Source organism: Triticum aestivum, chromosome 3B, assembly GCF_018294505.1.
Source record: "Triticum aestivum cultivar Chinese Spring chromosome 3B, IWGSC CS RefSeq v2.1, whole genome shotgun sequence".
In the NCBI taxonomy this organism is placed as follows: domain Eukaryota; kingdom Viridiplantae; phylum Streptophyta; class Magnoliopsida; order Poales; family Poaceae; genus Triticum; species Triticum aestivum.
Window position 1 is genome coordinate 30,748,496 of NC_057801.1, and position 16,218 is coordinate 30,764,713.

Below are 16,218 nucleotides of genomic sequence, written 5' to 3' on the forward strand. Positions count from 1 at the left end.
TCAATATGACGAGACACCTTTAGTATATGCAGTGCGATATTAGTTGCATCTTTCATATGATTTATAGCATGCGCTGCTTCTAATTTGTTGAAATTCCATTTATGATGGGACGCTTTTAACTTGGCAGTCATATTGGTTGCATCTTTCATGTGGTGTCTAGCTTGCATTGCTTCTTATTTGCTAGAATGGTTTCTGCTTAGTTTACACAAACAGTTGTGAACATGCCATGTCGTCCTATTTTTCGTACATATTCCATCCTGGTATCATGTGTTTGCCTTACATCAAAGTAGTGATTGTCAGTATCATGCATGAATGAGTTCTGAAGAGAGAATTTTATTGCTTTTTCTTGTCGGTTTTACTTGAAAATTCAAAATCAATAAAGCGGAAGGAAGTTAGCAAGGCAGTGGATAAAGGTGCTCCTTCCAAACGGAGGGCCTCTACAGTTTCTACTCCTCCACACCCCCAAGATGATTTCCAAGACAACACATGCATAGACACTCAACAAAGCTGTGTTTATGACGAGCACGTCTCCCCTAGTGCAGCATCACTGGTGCTCCCTCTAACTTGGCACTGTTATATGTGGTTGCATGTTATGTGTGATGTATAGCTTGTATTGCTTCTAAATTTGTTGAATTCCATCTTCTTACTTTACACATTATACTTTGAATAAGACACGTGTTCCTGTTTCTAGAACATACAATATCTGTCTATCACACCATGTTCTTACATCAAATTACTACTGTTGTGTAACCTGCAACAATCACTTATCATAAGACACGTTTGACTTCGGAGTGTGATATAGGTTACATCTCACATTCTTTTCTAGCTTGTACTACTAATTTGTTGAAATGGCACTTATGACGAGACAATTTTAACTTGGTAGAGTGATATTATTTGCATCTTTCATATGGTGTCTAGCTTTCATTGCTTCTAATTTGGTGAAATGCCTTCTCCTTAGTTTACACATCATAAGCTATGAATATGCAATGCTATGAATATGCAATGGCACTAATGACGAGAGACCTCTAACATGGTAGTGTGATGTTGTTTGCATCTTGCATATGATTTATTTCTTGTACTGCTTCACATTTTTTTAAACGCCATTTATGTTGAGACACTGCTAACTTGGCAGAGTGATATTTGTAGCATCTTTCATATGGTGTCTACCTTCCATTGCATTGCTTCTAATTTGGTGAAATGTCTTCTTCTTAGTTTACACATCATAGTTCTGGTTATCTCTTTCGTCCTGTTTTTCATACATATTACATCCTCCTATCATGTGGTTGTCTAACATCAATGTTTTATTCGTCTGCATCACGCATCAATTTGTTCTGAAGAACTAAATTTTATTCGTGTTTCTTGTCGGCTTGACTTAACATGGCACAGAGAAAGAGGAAGAAACAGAGAATGGCAGGGAATGAGAAGCGGATGAATCCTGCAGATTCTGCTGGTACTGATGGTGCAATAGAAGGTGAAAGTCCAGCGGAAAATTCTACAAACACGGCATCCCATGCTACACGAACTGCAAAAAAAGCCAAACAGAAATAAATAGTTGCCACCAAACAAGCAGAGACAGCCCTAGTTCTTGCAACACCTACCACAGTACTACCAGCTGCACGACATACTCGTGGGTCAACTGAGCTAGCAGCATGTTCCCAAGCTCCCTTGCCACCTGACACTACTTCCCAAGCACTCTTGACACAAGACGAGTTGGCAATATCAGATGAACCTTGTGAGCTTCAACGGCAAGAAGGTAGTTGTTGGAGTCAAGTTACAGTTGCATGCTTCTTTATATGTAGTCTCACAGTTTGATGTACACTAACACTTCCTATTTTTGTTGTTGGACTAGCACCTAGGCGCAAGAGGAAACAAACATCAGGGATAATGCTCGATAGGTTAATTAAATCTAGAGGAGGAAGAATGAAGATCCGTTTTGAGCTAGGTTTAAAAAGGCCACGTGATGCTACAGAGTCAGCCAAGTTAGTATGAGAGGCAGTGGTTGCCGTTAGGTGTCATGTACGTATCCTCCCAACATGGATTTAGTACAGGAATGACAAAGACGAAACCCAGTTCAACACCTTCCTCGACCATTTATTTGTAAGTATGGTTATGTATGGAAACTAGTAATATCGTCTTGCTCTGTCCCATACTTTCTAGGTTGCTGATAATGTGACTCCCATAATTTTCAACAGATGAGGTTCAAGTTGGATAGCCAAGATGATGCAACCAGACAAGCTTGCACCCATGTTTTCAAGTCTGCTCTGTGACAGTATCGGTATAACTTGAGGAAAACTCACTTTGAAGGCAAGGCTAACAGTGAACTTTCCCAAACATCTCCAGTGGAAAATATATCGGATGAAGACTGGAGGGGCCTTGTTAAACACTGGTCTGATCCGAAGTATCAGGTACATTATATATATGTGATCAGATCACATGTTGAAGCCCTATTGACGCATGTGCCACACAAATCTAACTTCTTTTAGGTGAACTGTTCAAACAACAAGGCCAACCGTACGAAAGTGAAATTCCAACAGACGACAAGATCTCGTAGCTATATTGCACACTGCGAGGCTCTTGTAATTAGCTGTTGTTTCACTCTTTTTGCTGTACCATATTATCAGATCTATATTGACTTGTTCGAAATGCAGAGGAAAGCCCGCTCAAAAAGTACCTGAACCAAATGCTGTGGAAATCTTCAAGGACTGTCACCAGCAAGAAGAAGGGCATGACTACACCAGTCAAAGCCGATGTTGTAAGTCCTTAATCCTCATGCCTTTTAACTACTACTTACTCTGACTTGTGCCTTGAACTCCATGGTTTTCAGCCAATGTCTATTACTCTTTTCAATTTTATACACAATTGTCTTAGCGTATCATTGCACCTTACAAAGTTTAAAAGGGAGGAGTGATGTTCCTTTGATCTTGACCCGTAATCTAGTTCCGTGTTGGACTTGCCCACACAACTACAATTGCATGTTTGTCTATTCTCAGTTGTTTTGTGATATGAATGATGTCATACTATGCTTACCGTATTATAAAGTTCGTCTCTTTATCCTTAGCCCTCAATACAATGTGAAGAAATAGACAATACATTAGCGATGGTACATGGTCATATGTTTGGAACCTGGTTTTATTATGTACTTTGCAATAAAATACAACTAATATTTTACATGGGTTCACCAGAATAAGTTCTGTATATAGACCAAAGCTATTTTGTTTGGTTTTGCTGCCTCCTTAATATCTTCTGTTCTGGTATTACTAATGTAAAACCTCAACTTTTCAGCGAGCTATGGAAAAAATGGTGGAACCGCCACCTTCTGAAGGTGGCGAGGCAACTATAACCGCAATGTCAGCTCTTGCTGCAGTGGGTCAGTACCTGTCCACTAACAGTGCCAAAAGCACGTTCCTGCGTAATACTGGGTTGGTTGTTAAGGCAACATCGTCCAAACTGCCTCATGATCAAGATATGCAAGCTCAAAGCAATGTTGTATCTGCGCTCCAGACACAAGTCCATTCCCTAACAGAGGCCCTTTGTGAAACAAGGAGAAACATTGCTCAATGTCGTCAAGATATGCATGGTTTTGAAACTAGACTATCAGACATTTACTATGTTGTTCAGGAGCCTAGGGGAAATGAAGGCGGGGGTTATGGTGTTCCATCGGACAATACAGCATGAAAACGTAACAGTCAGGTCAAATGAACCGAGTTCTGAACTTCTGGTGGTGCATTTATCTGCTAGACTGTTAAGTTTTATGCCAACCTTCCTTTTGTTATATAGTTGTAATTTGTTTTGGTGCGATACAAAATTTATTCTTAACGTGCAACCACTGGCTGAAGAAAACAGCAAGCCATTTTTGTATAGTGTAGGGTGTTCCCTATATTTGCACTGGTGGCGATCTTTGATGCCAAGTGGATGTAATCTGTGCAATCGCCTTAATAGCCCAGTGTTAGTTTGGGCCTTATTTATTTCCTAGTCTTCTTTTTCCCTGGTTTGCTAGTGGCCACAACTACCCATGGGCCATATACGGGCCGTAGGATCCATGGGTCTCCTACGGGCCGTCGATAAATGGGCCTGTAATCGGTGGGCCTCGGGCCGTCGATAAATGGGCCTCGGGCCGTCGGATAAATGGGTCTACATGGGTCGTAATCAGGCGTAATTGGTATCGGCCCAGCACGGTAACGGGCCGTTAACAGGCTGTAGGACTGCAAAAGCTTAATTCTCTCACAGGCATAACGGGTCGTTAATGGGCCAGAATATAGGACGGGCTGGCCAGAAACGGGCCGACTCTTGCCATGGGCCGAATTTGTCCCATTAGGGTAACAGGCCAGTAACGGGCCGACTCTTGCCATGGGCTGAATTTGGCCCATTAGGGTAACAGGCCAGTAACGGGCCGACTCTTGCCATGGGCCGAATTTGGCCCATTTGGGGAACATGCCAGTAACGGGCCGACTCTTGCCATGGGCCGAATTTGGCCCATTAGGGAAACATGCCAGTAACGGGCCGACTCTTGCCATGGGTCGAATTTGGCCCATTAGGGGAACATGCCAGTAACGGGCCGAAAGTAATCGAGGGACGAAAAGGAGCCCAAGAACGTATGGGCCGTCAATAGACTGAAAGCTAACACGTACGGGCTGGAAATGGCCCATGTAAATCACGGGCCGTTAATGGGTACAAAAAAAATTACTGTTCATTATGGGCTAGAGTCACCGTGGGCCTGTAAAGGGCCAAAAGATATGAAGGCCTCATATGGGCCAAAAGACGTCGTGGGCCATACATGGGCCGAAAGTGAAATGGGCTGGTGTTATATTCGACGGGCCGCATGACGTTGTTGGGCCGATTTCCTTTAGTGCCTAACGGACCGTAAAATAGGCTATTTGCGAAGAGACCGTTAACAGGCTTTTCATGCGCCAGCCCATTAACTGTTGACCAAGTCAAACGGGCCGGCTTTGTAAGCTAAATGGGCCAGTGGTGGGTCGTGGCACGTGTCGACATATCATAGGTGCCTATCTGACCCACTGACGAGCTGACACGTGTTTCATCCGGCCAATAAGAATTTTACACGTGGAAACTTCCCATTGGTCGGGGCTGTTAACGGGTTATCCGATCCAAAACCCGACCCGATAGCTTAACGGCGTTCCGTTACGGTGGATGCCACGTGTTGGTCACCCTTGACGAAAGCACTTCTGTGACGCGCGATTTATCGTCATGGAAGTGGACACTTCCGTGATGATAATTTTGGTAATGTCATGGAACACTTCTACGACAGCACATGTATGACTATCTTGATTCTGTCATAAATTTTTCATGGATGTACATGCATGACAAAAAATGCGACCTATTGTGACAAACCCGTATCACGGAAGTGTTTTTTTTTGTAGTGGGGGGGGGGGGGATGCCCAGAACCCCTTCCAATGACCCGATTCCTTCCCGGTACGTCCCGAAATACTTACGGTGTCCAAATACCATTGTCCTATATATCAATCTTTACCTCTAGACCATTTAGAGACTCCTCGTCATGTCCATGATCTCATCCGGGACTCCGAACAACATTCGGTCACCAAACATATAACTCATATAACACTATACCGTCAACGAACGTTAAGCGTGCGGACCCTATGAGTTTGAGAACTATGTAGACATGACCGAGACACTTCTCCGGTCAATAACCAATAGCGGAACCTGGATTCCCATATTGGCTCCTACATATTCTACGAAATCTTTATCGGTCGAACCGTTATGACAACATACACAATTCCCTTTGTCCGTCGGTATGTTACTTGCCCGAGATTTGATCGTCGGTATTTCTATGCCTAGTTCAATCTCATTACCAGCAAGTCTCTTTACTCGTTCCGTCATACATCATCCCGTGACTAACTCATTAGTCATTTTCTTGCAAGGCTTATTATGATGTGTATTAACGAGAGGGCTCAAAGATACCTCTCCGATACTTAGAGTGACAAATCCTAATCTTGATTCACGCCAACCCAACAAAATACCTTCGGAGATACCTATAGAGCATCTTTATAATCACCCAGTTATGTTGTGACGTTTGATAGCACATAAGGCACTCCTCCGGTATCCAGGAGTTGCATGATCTCATAGTCAAAGGAATATGTATTTGACATACATGAAAGCAGTAGAAATAAACTGTACAATCAAATGCTAAGCTAAGGGATGGGTCTTATCCATCAAATCATTCTCATAATAATGTGACCCTGTTTTCAAATGACAACTCATGTCCATGGTTAGGAAACCTTAATCATCCTTGATTAATGAGCTAGTCTAGTAGAGGCTTACTAGGGACACAATATTTGTTTATGTATTCACACATGTATTTAGGTTTCCAGTCAATACAATTCTAGCATGAATAATAAACCTTTATCATGAATAAGGAAATATAAAATAATAACAACTTTATTATTGTCTATAGGCATATTTCCATCACTAAGCTGCGAGCTCCGCTTGCGAGCACCATGGCTCCCACCACCAGGGTCGTCGCGCTAACATCCCAGATCTCCTCTCCGCCATCGCCATCGCACCCGGGCGCCAACAACCGGTGAAGCGGCAGCAGGCATCACCCAGAGCCCCATAGACAGCTCCTTGGTGAGGACATGGCCCAATCAGTTCATACAAGGTAGGGGAAGTGGACGACGGCCGCCAAGTTCAGCCATCCCAACAAACGGAGACCCGGACCTCCGCCATGACCAACCTGGTTTCTCCAGCTTTCAGCAACGGGACGACAGGACACCCCCTACCATCCTCTCTGGTTTGCCCCACCACCATCGGGTCACCGAAGATGGCCAAAGGATCAGCCACTGCCACCAACCGACGAAGCTCGCCTCCAGCCGCCGGATCGAGCCACCGAACAAACGAAGGAGAAGATCACGGTCGTCCCCTGCCGGGCCGCTGCCACACCCTACCACTATAGAGTGGCCGCCCGCAACCCGCGCCACCGCAAAGCAGAGAAAGTCGCTTCTACTCGTCCACCTGGACGTGCACCATCCACAGTCGGCGGCCATGGTAGAGCAGGTAGCCCGTCACCTAGGCCGCACTCAACCCCCTCCACATGACCAGCAACCCGCGCAAGATCAACCTGATCTTGTCTGGGTCGTCCCTGTGTGTTGATATGTCTCCAACGTATCTATAATTTATGAAGTATTCATGTCATGTTTATAATATTTTACATGGTTTTGGTATATTTGATTAAAACTAATCCGGACTGACGCTGTTTTTAGCAGAATTATCGTGGTTTTGTTTTTGTGCAGAAATAAAAGTTCTAGGAATGCGCTGAAAATCAACGGAGACTATTTTTGGAAAATATAAAAATACTGGAACAAAAAGCTATCGGAGGGAAGTCCTGAGGCCACCACGAGGGTGGAGGGCGCGCCCCCTATCTCGTGGACTCCCCGTGGCCCCCCTTGATGTGAAACCGACGCCAACCCTTCCTATAAATCCTAAAAACCCCAGAGCAGAAGAGAGATCGGAAGTTCCCCCGCCTGAAGCCTCTGTAGCCACGAGAAATCAATCTAGGCCCTCTCTGGCACCCTGCCGGAGGGGCCATCATCATTAGAGTCTATGGAGGAGGATCTCGGAGGGGTCATCATCGTCATGAGGCCATGGAGGAAGAAGCACAAGGGGGAGAACCTCTCCTCCTCTCTCTCGTTGGCGCCGGAGTGCAATCGGGAGGGGAATCATCGTCGCGGTGATCGTCTTCATCAGCATCACCACCACCATCATCATCATCCTCATCTCTTTTCAGTGGTCCACTCTCCCGCACCCCACTGTAATCACCTACTTGAACATGGTGCTTTATGCCACATATTATGATCCAATGATGTGTTGCCATCATATGATGTTTTGAGTAGATTTCCTTTGTCTTTGAGTTGATTGATGATCTAGATTGGTTTGAGTTACATGTTTTATTATTGGTGTTGTCCTATGATGCCCTCCGTGTCGCGCAAGAGCGAGGGATTCCCGATGTAGGGTGTTACAATACGTTCATGATTCGCTTATAGTGGATTGCTTGAGTGACAGAAGCATAAACCCGAGTAAGGGGGTTGTTGTGCATGGGATAAAGGGGACTTGATATGTTAATGGTATGATTGGGTTTTACCTTAATGATCTTTAGTAGTTGCGGATGCTTGCTAGAGTTCCAATCAAAAGTGCATATGATTCAAGTAGAGAAAATATGTTAGTTTATGCCTCTCCCTCATATGAAATTGCAATGATGACTACCGATGAATTGCCTAGGACAATTCCACACACCGACCCATCATTATTCCACACTCGCTATTTATAATACTTAAGTAATATATTCTAATTTTATGATAACATCACCTACTTTTATATTTTAGCTCTCCGATACCATGCTAAGTTATCCTCTTCATACCCACAACATAGTTTTATTTCTCGTTTCTAGTTGGAAGCAAACGTTTGGTGTAGGTAGATTCGTATTAGTGGTAGATAGGATTTGAGAGAATATTAATCTTACCTTTAGCTCTTTATGGGTTCGACACTCCATATTTATCATTTCCACCTTTGAAAATTGCTATGGTGATTCCTTACACTTAGGGATTATCATGTGTCATCGCCTGATGAGGTCGCCACAAGCCGTCAGGGGCCCAAATCGCCGCCGCATGGCCGCCGCCAGGTAGAGCCGCCACCACCCAACACGGCGGACGTCGTGCCACCAGGCCCGCGGTATTCCAATGCCTCCTCGCGCCGCCGCCGCGCCGTCCCACGCCAGCCGCCAACCGCGAAGAAAGGGAGTAGGGATATTCCAATGCCTCCTCGCGCCGCCGCCGCGCCGTCCCACGCCAGCCGCCAACCGCGAAGAAAGGGAGTAGATCCCTACTGCCACCAACGCTGGTCGGGCTTTGTCGCGACGGTGGCGAGGGAAAGAGGTCGGGGGAGACAAGTGGGTGCACACTAGGGATTCGGGGGAGACGAGTGGGTGCACACTAGGGATTCCCCGAGGACGTTTGCGGGAGGCGGGGGGGGGGGGGGGGGGGGGTTGGGTGTCTTAAGAAAAATTCACTGGATAGTAGATTTTCAAAAGTCTTAAGTTTGAACTTCACTAGATGATATGTCACATTTGAGTTAATATGTGTGATGATATGGATGTGTGTAAAAAAATGTATTTTTCAAAGCAAAAGGATCAAAGAAAACTGTATTTCTCAAGAAAGAAGAAAGAAAACCGAAGGTGAGATAGAAGTCACACAATCAACATTCAGGGTATTGATCAGTGTAGACCCACGATGAATGAAAGCTGAATGTGAGACAGAAGAGGACATTCAGTGTATCGATCATTCTTTAAGCAGATGGCGACCTAGTTCCCGCTTGCCATGTTTCTCCTGATCCTGTCCATTCGAAACACAAGCAAAAACAAGTCAAATTTTGTGTATGCAAAGTCTGCACTGCACACTCAAAATCAGAACAATTTATTTCTCATTTATTCATCGCCAAATCTGTTTGACGATTACACAAGTACAGACACAACAGGGAGAAGAAACGCAATACAAGTACAGATGCCTCGCCACACTCGATCAGCAAGAACAAGACACAACTATAGCATACTTTTAGGTGGCAGAGCTCGCACACACATGAACCAGACAGGCTCTGACCCGAATACTCAGCCGGAGATCTCGATGGCCTTCACCTCGGGCTTCTTGACCTCGGCCTTGGGCACGGTGACGGTGAGCACGCCGTTCTCCAGCCCGGCCTTCACCTCCTCCACCTTGGCGTCCTCGGGGAGGCGGAAGCGCCGCACGAACTTGCCGCTGCTGCGCTCCACGCGGTGCCACTTGTCGTTCCTGTCCTCCTTCTCCTTTGTGCGCTCGCCACTGACGACGAGCACGTTGCCGTCCTCCACCTCCACCTTGACCTCCTCCTTCTTCACGCCGGGGAGGTCGGCCTTGAAGACGTGTGCCTCAGGCGTCTCCTTCCAGTCCATCCGGGCGTTCGCGAACGCAGCTGTCTCATTGTTGCCGCCTGAGATCGCCGGGACGATGGAGCGGAAGGTGTCGAAGGGGTCGGCCCAGAGGTCGGCGAAGGGGTCGAACACATTGCTCCGCCTCACGATCGACATTGTCGATGTTGCTTTGGGTTGTAGCTCGGGGGAAAATCTGTATCGGACCGCAGGTAGGATGCTGTCTGCTTTTGCTTGACGCTGATTTGAGTTGGGATGGAGGGCGATGGGACTCAGGCCAGCTACTTATAGCCTCGTAGGTGCTGCTCTTGAAGCATCTCAAGCACTCTGCAATCGACGAGCGTTTGCTTACGTTTCGCTTTTCAGCTGGCTCCACGAGCTTCTCCTTGTTTCTATTTTCGGCCCATGAAGGTGCTACCGTATTCTAGACTACTCTCCTTCTTTGTGGTTGGTGGGCCTTCTCCATTATTTTTCTTTGTACAGCTGCAGCACCTCGGCGAGTACTCTGGAACGTGATGGGGCGTTTTCTAGGATACGACATGGAGAACTCGAGATGCCTCAGGAGCGCACCAAGCAAGCGACTCGCACGGTCGCACAATCAACTACTCACAGGAGCTGAGACCAACCGAGAAGAACGCCAATCAACTACTCCATCCGTCTCATAATATAAGAACATTTTTAAAGCTATGTTAGCTTGAAAAACATTTTTATATTATGAAACAGAGGGAGTACAATCCAATTACTTGACTTTTTGAGGAACCTGATATAAGACAGAGTCAAATCTTTTGTCCAGGTTTAACTTAAGCAATAGTAGTATGTACATACCGCTTGATTAAAAGCGACGACAGCTAAAAATGTCATCCTCGATGGAGAGTTGTTCCTAGCAGAAAAGTTGGTCTCAAAACACTTGAATCGTGTAACCATGCACGTCAATTCTAAATACCGTGTGGTTTTGGTGTCTTGAAGTTGTTTTGATCAAAGTAGTGTTGATGTGTAGTGTAGGCCTCATCGCGGTCGCGTGGCTCTCGCATCTCCATTTTTCCTTTGGAAATCTCCATATAATGCTAGAGAAAAGATCCAAATACAATAGTGATTTAAATTTAGTGTCCAACTACAATTCTTAAAAATGTTCACAAAATTTGGTTGGAGTCATAACTCTTGCCAGAAATATCAACATTTAATAAGAACATTTTGGAAACATTGAGTGTGTGGATTTGGGTTTTTGCCCTTTTATTAAAGTTTGAGGCTATTAATTTCCTTCAAAAAAATTCTTGAATTTAAACATGATGCATGCATGCTTCTAGTGCAACTATTACAACTAACTACACTATAATATTCTAGGGCGGTGACAGCACGTGTACCACTCCTCTTCTCAAGTTTCAATAGCACGTAGAAGAGAATCATTTAGGTTAATTAGATAAATGCCACTTCAATTATGGCAATTCATAAAGATGCCACTGTAATTTCCAAATTTTGGAAAATGCCACTGCAATTTTTGCAAACTTTGAAAAATGCCACTCCAGACTTCGAAAAATGCCACTAAAATGGCATGAAATTGCATTTTTTAAAGTTTGGAAATTGCAGTGGTATTTCTCGGAATCGCCAGATTTGGAGTGGCATTTATAAAATTAACCCTCATAAAAATGTTCTGAACTCCCTTCCGAGAACAACTAATCAACGAGTACTCCTTGGGGAGCCCCTCAAGGGGCACTTTTGGTGGGCTGGAAGCGTCACTTGGAGCGCTCTCAGCCACCGGCACGTGTCACATGCTGGCCGCTCCCTCTAGATTTTTTTTGTGTGTGTTTTTGGCTCTTAGATGATTTTTTTTGTTTTCTCGGCTCTTCGTCCCCGGTTTTTCTTAGGTTTTGGACAAAAATTTCAAAAAAAAACTATTTCACGTGAGAAACGTGTTTTTCCTGCGAGAGACACAAATTTACTTTTCGTGGAAGCAACACGTTTTCTTTTCTATCACGAGAGGCACATATTTACTTCACGTGGAGGCACAGATTTACTTTCACGGGAGGCTCAGTTGTGCTTCTAGGAAAAAGAAAAAATGTGTTTTTTTTCTTTCATGAGAGGCTCAGAATCCTTTTTTCGCGAGAGGCACATATTTTCTTCCGTCTCGAAAAAGGAAAAAAAATATTTTTTTTCACGAGAGGCACAAATTTGCATCTCGTGAAGACATATATGTGCTTCTCGTGTAGACTCAAAGCGTAAATTATTTGTATCATTTACATTCCTAGCTGCCAATCTCCACCTGGGCTAGATCGGTTGCCCTGACCTTCTGCCGTGTAGCCATTGTTACCTCGCACTATGTATCTCTTGAGAGCTCCTCATTGGTGCCTTATATGCCAGTTTTGCCATGCGACGCTCACGTGCTTCCGAGGTAAGGGCGAATCGAAACCGAAAGCTACTAATAAAATAGCATAATCTGAACACATAGCTGAACACATAGTTTAAGTAGAAACTGTCAGAGCTCCCGGTCTTGAAACGGACAGCTTTTGTTCAGCTCTGGGGGCCACCCTACACACTAATAAAATCGTCAGCTTCCTTCCCCACTCATCGCCCTCACTTTAACACAAAAAATCCAATTCGATTCAAAGATCGGAATCATACCTCCAACGAGGTTGTTCGGGCTGGCCCCTTTAGCAAAACCAATCGCTTAGCTTGATCGCTGACAAAAAAAATCGCACTCGTTCAACTCTCCTTGCTCGGGCATTAGGTGACCATTGAACCTTTCACCACTCGCAGTTGACCATAGACTTTCCAAAATTTTGAAAAAGTTCACAGGTTTTGAAAAAAAATCACGAATTTGAAAAAGTTCACAGACTTAAAAAACATATTTTAAAAAATTTCATCAATTTTGAAAAAAGTTCACAACTTTGAAAATCTTAATGGATTTGATAAAAAATCTCGGATTTAAAAAGAGTTCATTGTCTGTATAAAAAGTAAACTGATTTAACAAAGTTCATTGGTTTCAAAAGAAATGACGGGTTTGAGAAAAAAGTTGCAAAAAATTGAAAAAAGCTCACGGGTTTGAAAAAATGTTCACTATAAACTAGAAAGTTAGAAATAAAAAATAAAAAAACGCACATTTGAAAAAATATGTGAAATTTTTTAAACAAATTCACGCCTTTTAAAAGTTAATATCAGGAAAATGAAAAGAGAGAGAGAGAGAGAGAGAGAGAGAGAGAGAGAGAGAGAGGGAGGGAGAAAGCAGAAAATAAAAAGCTAGTAAAAACAAGCCAAACAAAACTGAAAGAAAAAAAGAACCAGAGTCCTCTTTTTAGTGTTACATTTTACCCGGAACAAAGAAGAAAAAAGAGAATGTTGGCACAGAAGGTGAGGTGTCCTAGTTGGTTATCGCATTTTTTTGAATCTCACGAACACCCATTTTTTGAAGGTTAAAGTAAAAACTGGGCCAACCCCGCAAGACAGATGGGGCTTGTGCATGGGTTTGTTTAATACTCCCTCCGTTCCTTGATATAAGGTGTATAGATTTTTGAGAAAAAATTCGAAATATAAGGTGTATTGCGCTGCACCACTCGTTTGGATAATTTTTTGAGAGATTTGTTTACATTTCCTTATATCACGCAAGCTCCTCTATTTTCTCATGTCAATTAGTCATGTATAATGTCGCCCAAAACTTGTGAAATTTTCCCTCCATGTGTGTTCTTCAATTTCCGTGTCAAAAACTATACATCCTATATTTAGGAATGGAGGGAGTAGCATGTAACCGGCGCTGAGGGTGCTACATGGTGCATCTCTTTTTTTTAGCAAAAAACGGTGCATCTCTTGTACTAGGCATTAGGGAAGCTCTTTCCTGCATCGCTTCTACATGAGCCAACACTTGGTGCGACCCACTAACATGTATTCTTTTTAACTAAAAGTTGCTTTATTATTTATGTATATAATTGTTATGCTGAAAAATAGAATTCACATAGTTCAAAAAAATCGGTATGCCGAAAAATTCAGGAGGAATTGTATATTAAAATAAAATGTTCTTCAATTTTAGCAAAGATGTTCATATTTCTTAAAAGGTTGTGGTTGAACATTAGGTGTATGTCTATCTTTGAAATATGTTCATGTGTTTCTTTCGCAAAAAAATCTTCATGTGTTTGAAAATTAAGAGATGATTATTGGTTCAAAAAACATGATACATCTGATGATATTGATTTACTATTGTGAATGCTGATAATTTTCCTTAGACTTCAAAGATAGAGATAGTTTATGAAACTTTGTCCACAAAATTGTGCACAAATTTTCAAATTTGAGAATAATTTTAATGCACAATTTATGATTAACTATATCCACGAATAGTTTTCAAGTTCGTTAATAGTTTTTGAATTAATGAACAAATTCATGGATATTTTTTCCAATCCCAGATTTTATTTTCAAATCCACGAATATTTTTGCATCTGAGCTCATTTTTGAATCCACAGAATGGTTCCAAAGGTTCCGGCGCATGCATGCACATACCCTCTAATGGCTCACCTTCGAATGATATGTGTCGCTTTTAGCGGTACGTATCATAGAGCTTGCTCGCTACGCAAGATAAATAAGAAGTCCATCTAGAAACCGCGGAACCATGGTTCAAGACGACAAAAGCATTCATTCTATGTGGAAACGATTTTGGAAACTTTCCACGTCGATTAAGGAAAGCTTCCATATGTTTTTTCTACTGTTTGTTTTTGTTCTTTTCTCTTTCTTTATTTTTCCACCTGTTTTTCTTTCGCTTTTTTGTGTTTGTTTTTGATTTCATTTTTTTGGTTTCCTTCTCTTTTTTTCTCTGTCCTTTTCACCTGTTTTTTTTCTTTCTTTATATGTTAGTTCAAATTTTCATTTTCATTGGTTTTTCGGTTTTATTTCTCTCTTCTATATTCCGGATTTACATCAGCATTTTTCTAAATACTTGACAATTATTAATTCAAAGACATTTTTCCAAAAAAATGAATTTGCGATTGTTTTTTGAAGTCTTGACCATTTTTGAATATGCAAATATTTTAAGCACGTTTTTTGCATTCTTGAACAATTTTTCAATCCATGATTTTCTTCGAATTGGTGAACCTGATTTCATTTTGTGAACATTTTGAAAATTCACTAATATATTTTAATTCCTGAACAGTTTTCAGAATTTATGAACCTTTTAAAACTGAATATTTTTTAAGCAAACAATTTTTAAATTTATGAACATTTTGCTGAATGCATGAACAATTATTGAATCCGTAAGAATTTTATAAATCCATCAAAAATTAAGATATTGAAAGTATTTTCACTCGTGATTTATTTTTTGAATTCATAAACAGTTTTTGAATATGTGAAGAATTTCTTAAATCAATGAAAAGAATTTGAGTTCATGAAATTTTGTGCAGTTGCGTGCAATTTTTGAAACCCTAACAATTTATTGATTCCACTAACATTTGTCGAATTCGTGAACATTTTTTAAATATATGAATATATTTTAAATCTGCATACATTTTTGCAATCCGTGAACATAATTTCAATCTAAAGACAACTTTTGAATATAGCAATTTTGAAAAATTGACGAATATTTATTCTAATCTACAAGCATTTTTTGAATCCGTAAACGAATATTGAATACCGTGACTTTTTTAAATATAGCGATCTTTTTGTCTTGTGTCCATTTTTTCAGATTCATGAACAATTTTTATATGCCTAAACCTTTGCTAACAATTTTAGTAATGTCCAAACATTCTGTGCGTAGTTATAAAAGACAAAAGAGCCCCTTAAAAAAGGCAAAAAAAAAAGAGTAGAAATGATAGTAGATAGGGGAGCTAGCGATCCGTGCTAGGGGAGCTAGCGATATCAAGCCCATAGGTTGAAAACAAATTCATCACAATTAAAAAAGGCCACAAGTTTTAAAAAAGTTCACAGATGGAGAATAAAGTTCATGGATCTGAAAAAGTTCATGGATTTCATGAAACTGAAAAAAAGTTCAGGGATTTGAATAAAGTTCATTAATTCAGAAAAAAATTCACCAACTTTGAAAATTGTTCATTAATTTGAAAAAAAAAGTTCAACAAATTTTGAAATTTTTTTGACCAACTTTCAAAAAAGTTCATCAATTTTGAAAAACAAATATTTGATTTTGGGGAAAAAAACTTCATCAAATTTAGGAAAAATTTGACCAATTTTGATAAAAAAATTCATCGATCTTGGAAAAAAAGGTTCGTTGATGTTGGAAAAATCATCGGTTTTGGTTTAAAAAGTTGAAATGTTTGAAAATTTTCATTGATTTTTAAGAAAAAGTTCATCGAGTTTAAAAAATA

General features: G+C 41.7%; 1 protein-coding gene across 1 annotated transcript; it reads right to left on the minus strand.

Annotated features, from left to right (window-relative positions):
• Positions 1–9,417: 9,417 nt before the first annotated feature.
• Positions 9,418–10,197, minus strand: LOC543205 (16.9 kDa class I heat shock protein 1-like). Its single transcript, XM_044487997.1, has one exon. It carries the CDS (start codon positions 10,085–10,087, stop codon positions 9,632–9,634), a length of 456 nt encoding a protein of 151 aa, XP_044343932.1. The 5' UTR covers positions 10,088–10,197; the 3' UTR covers positions 9,418–9,631.
• Positions 10,198–16,218: the final 6,021 nt, after the last annotated feature.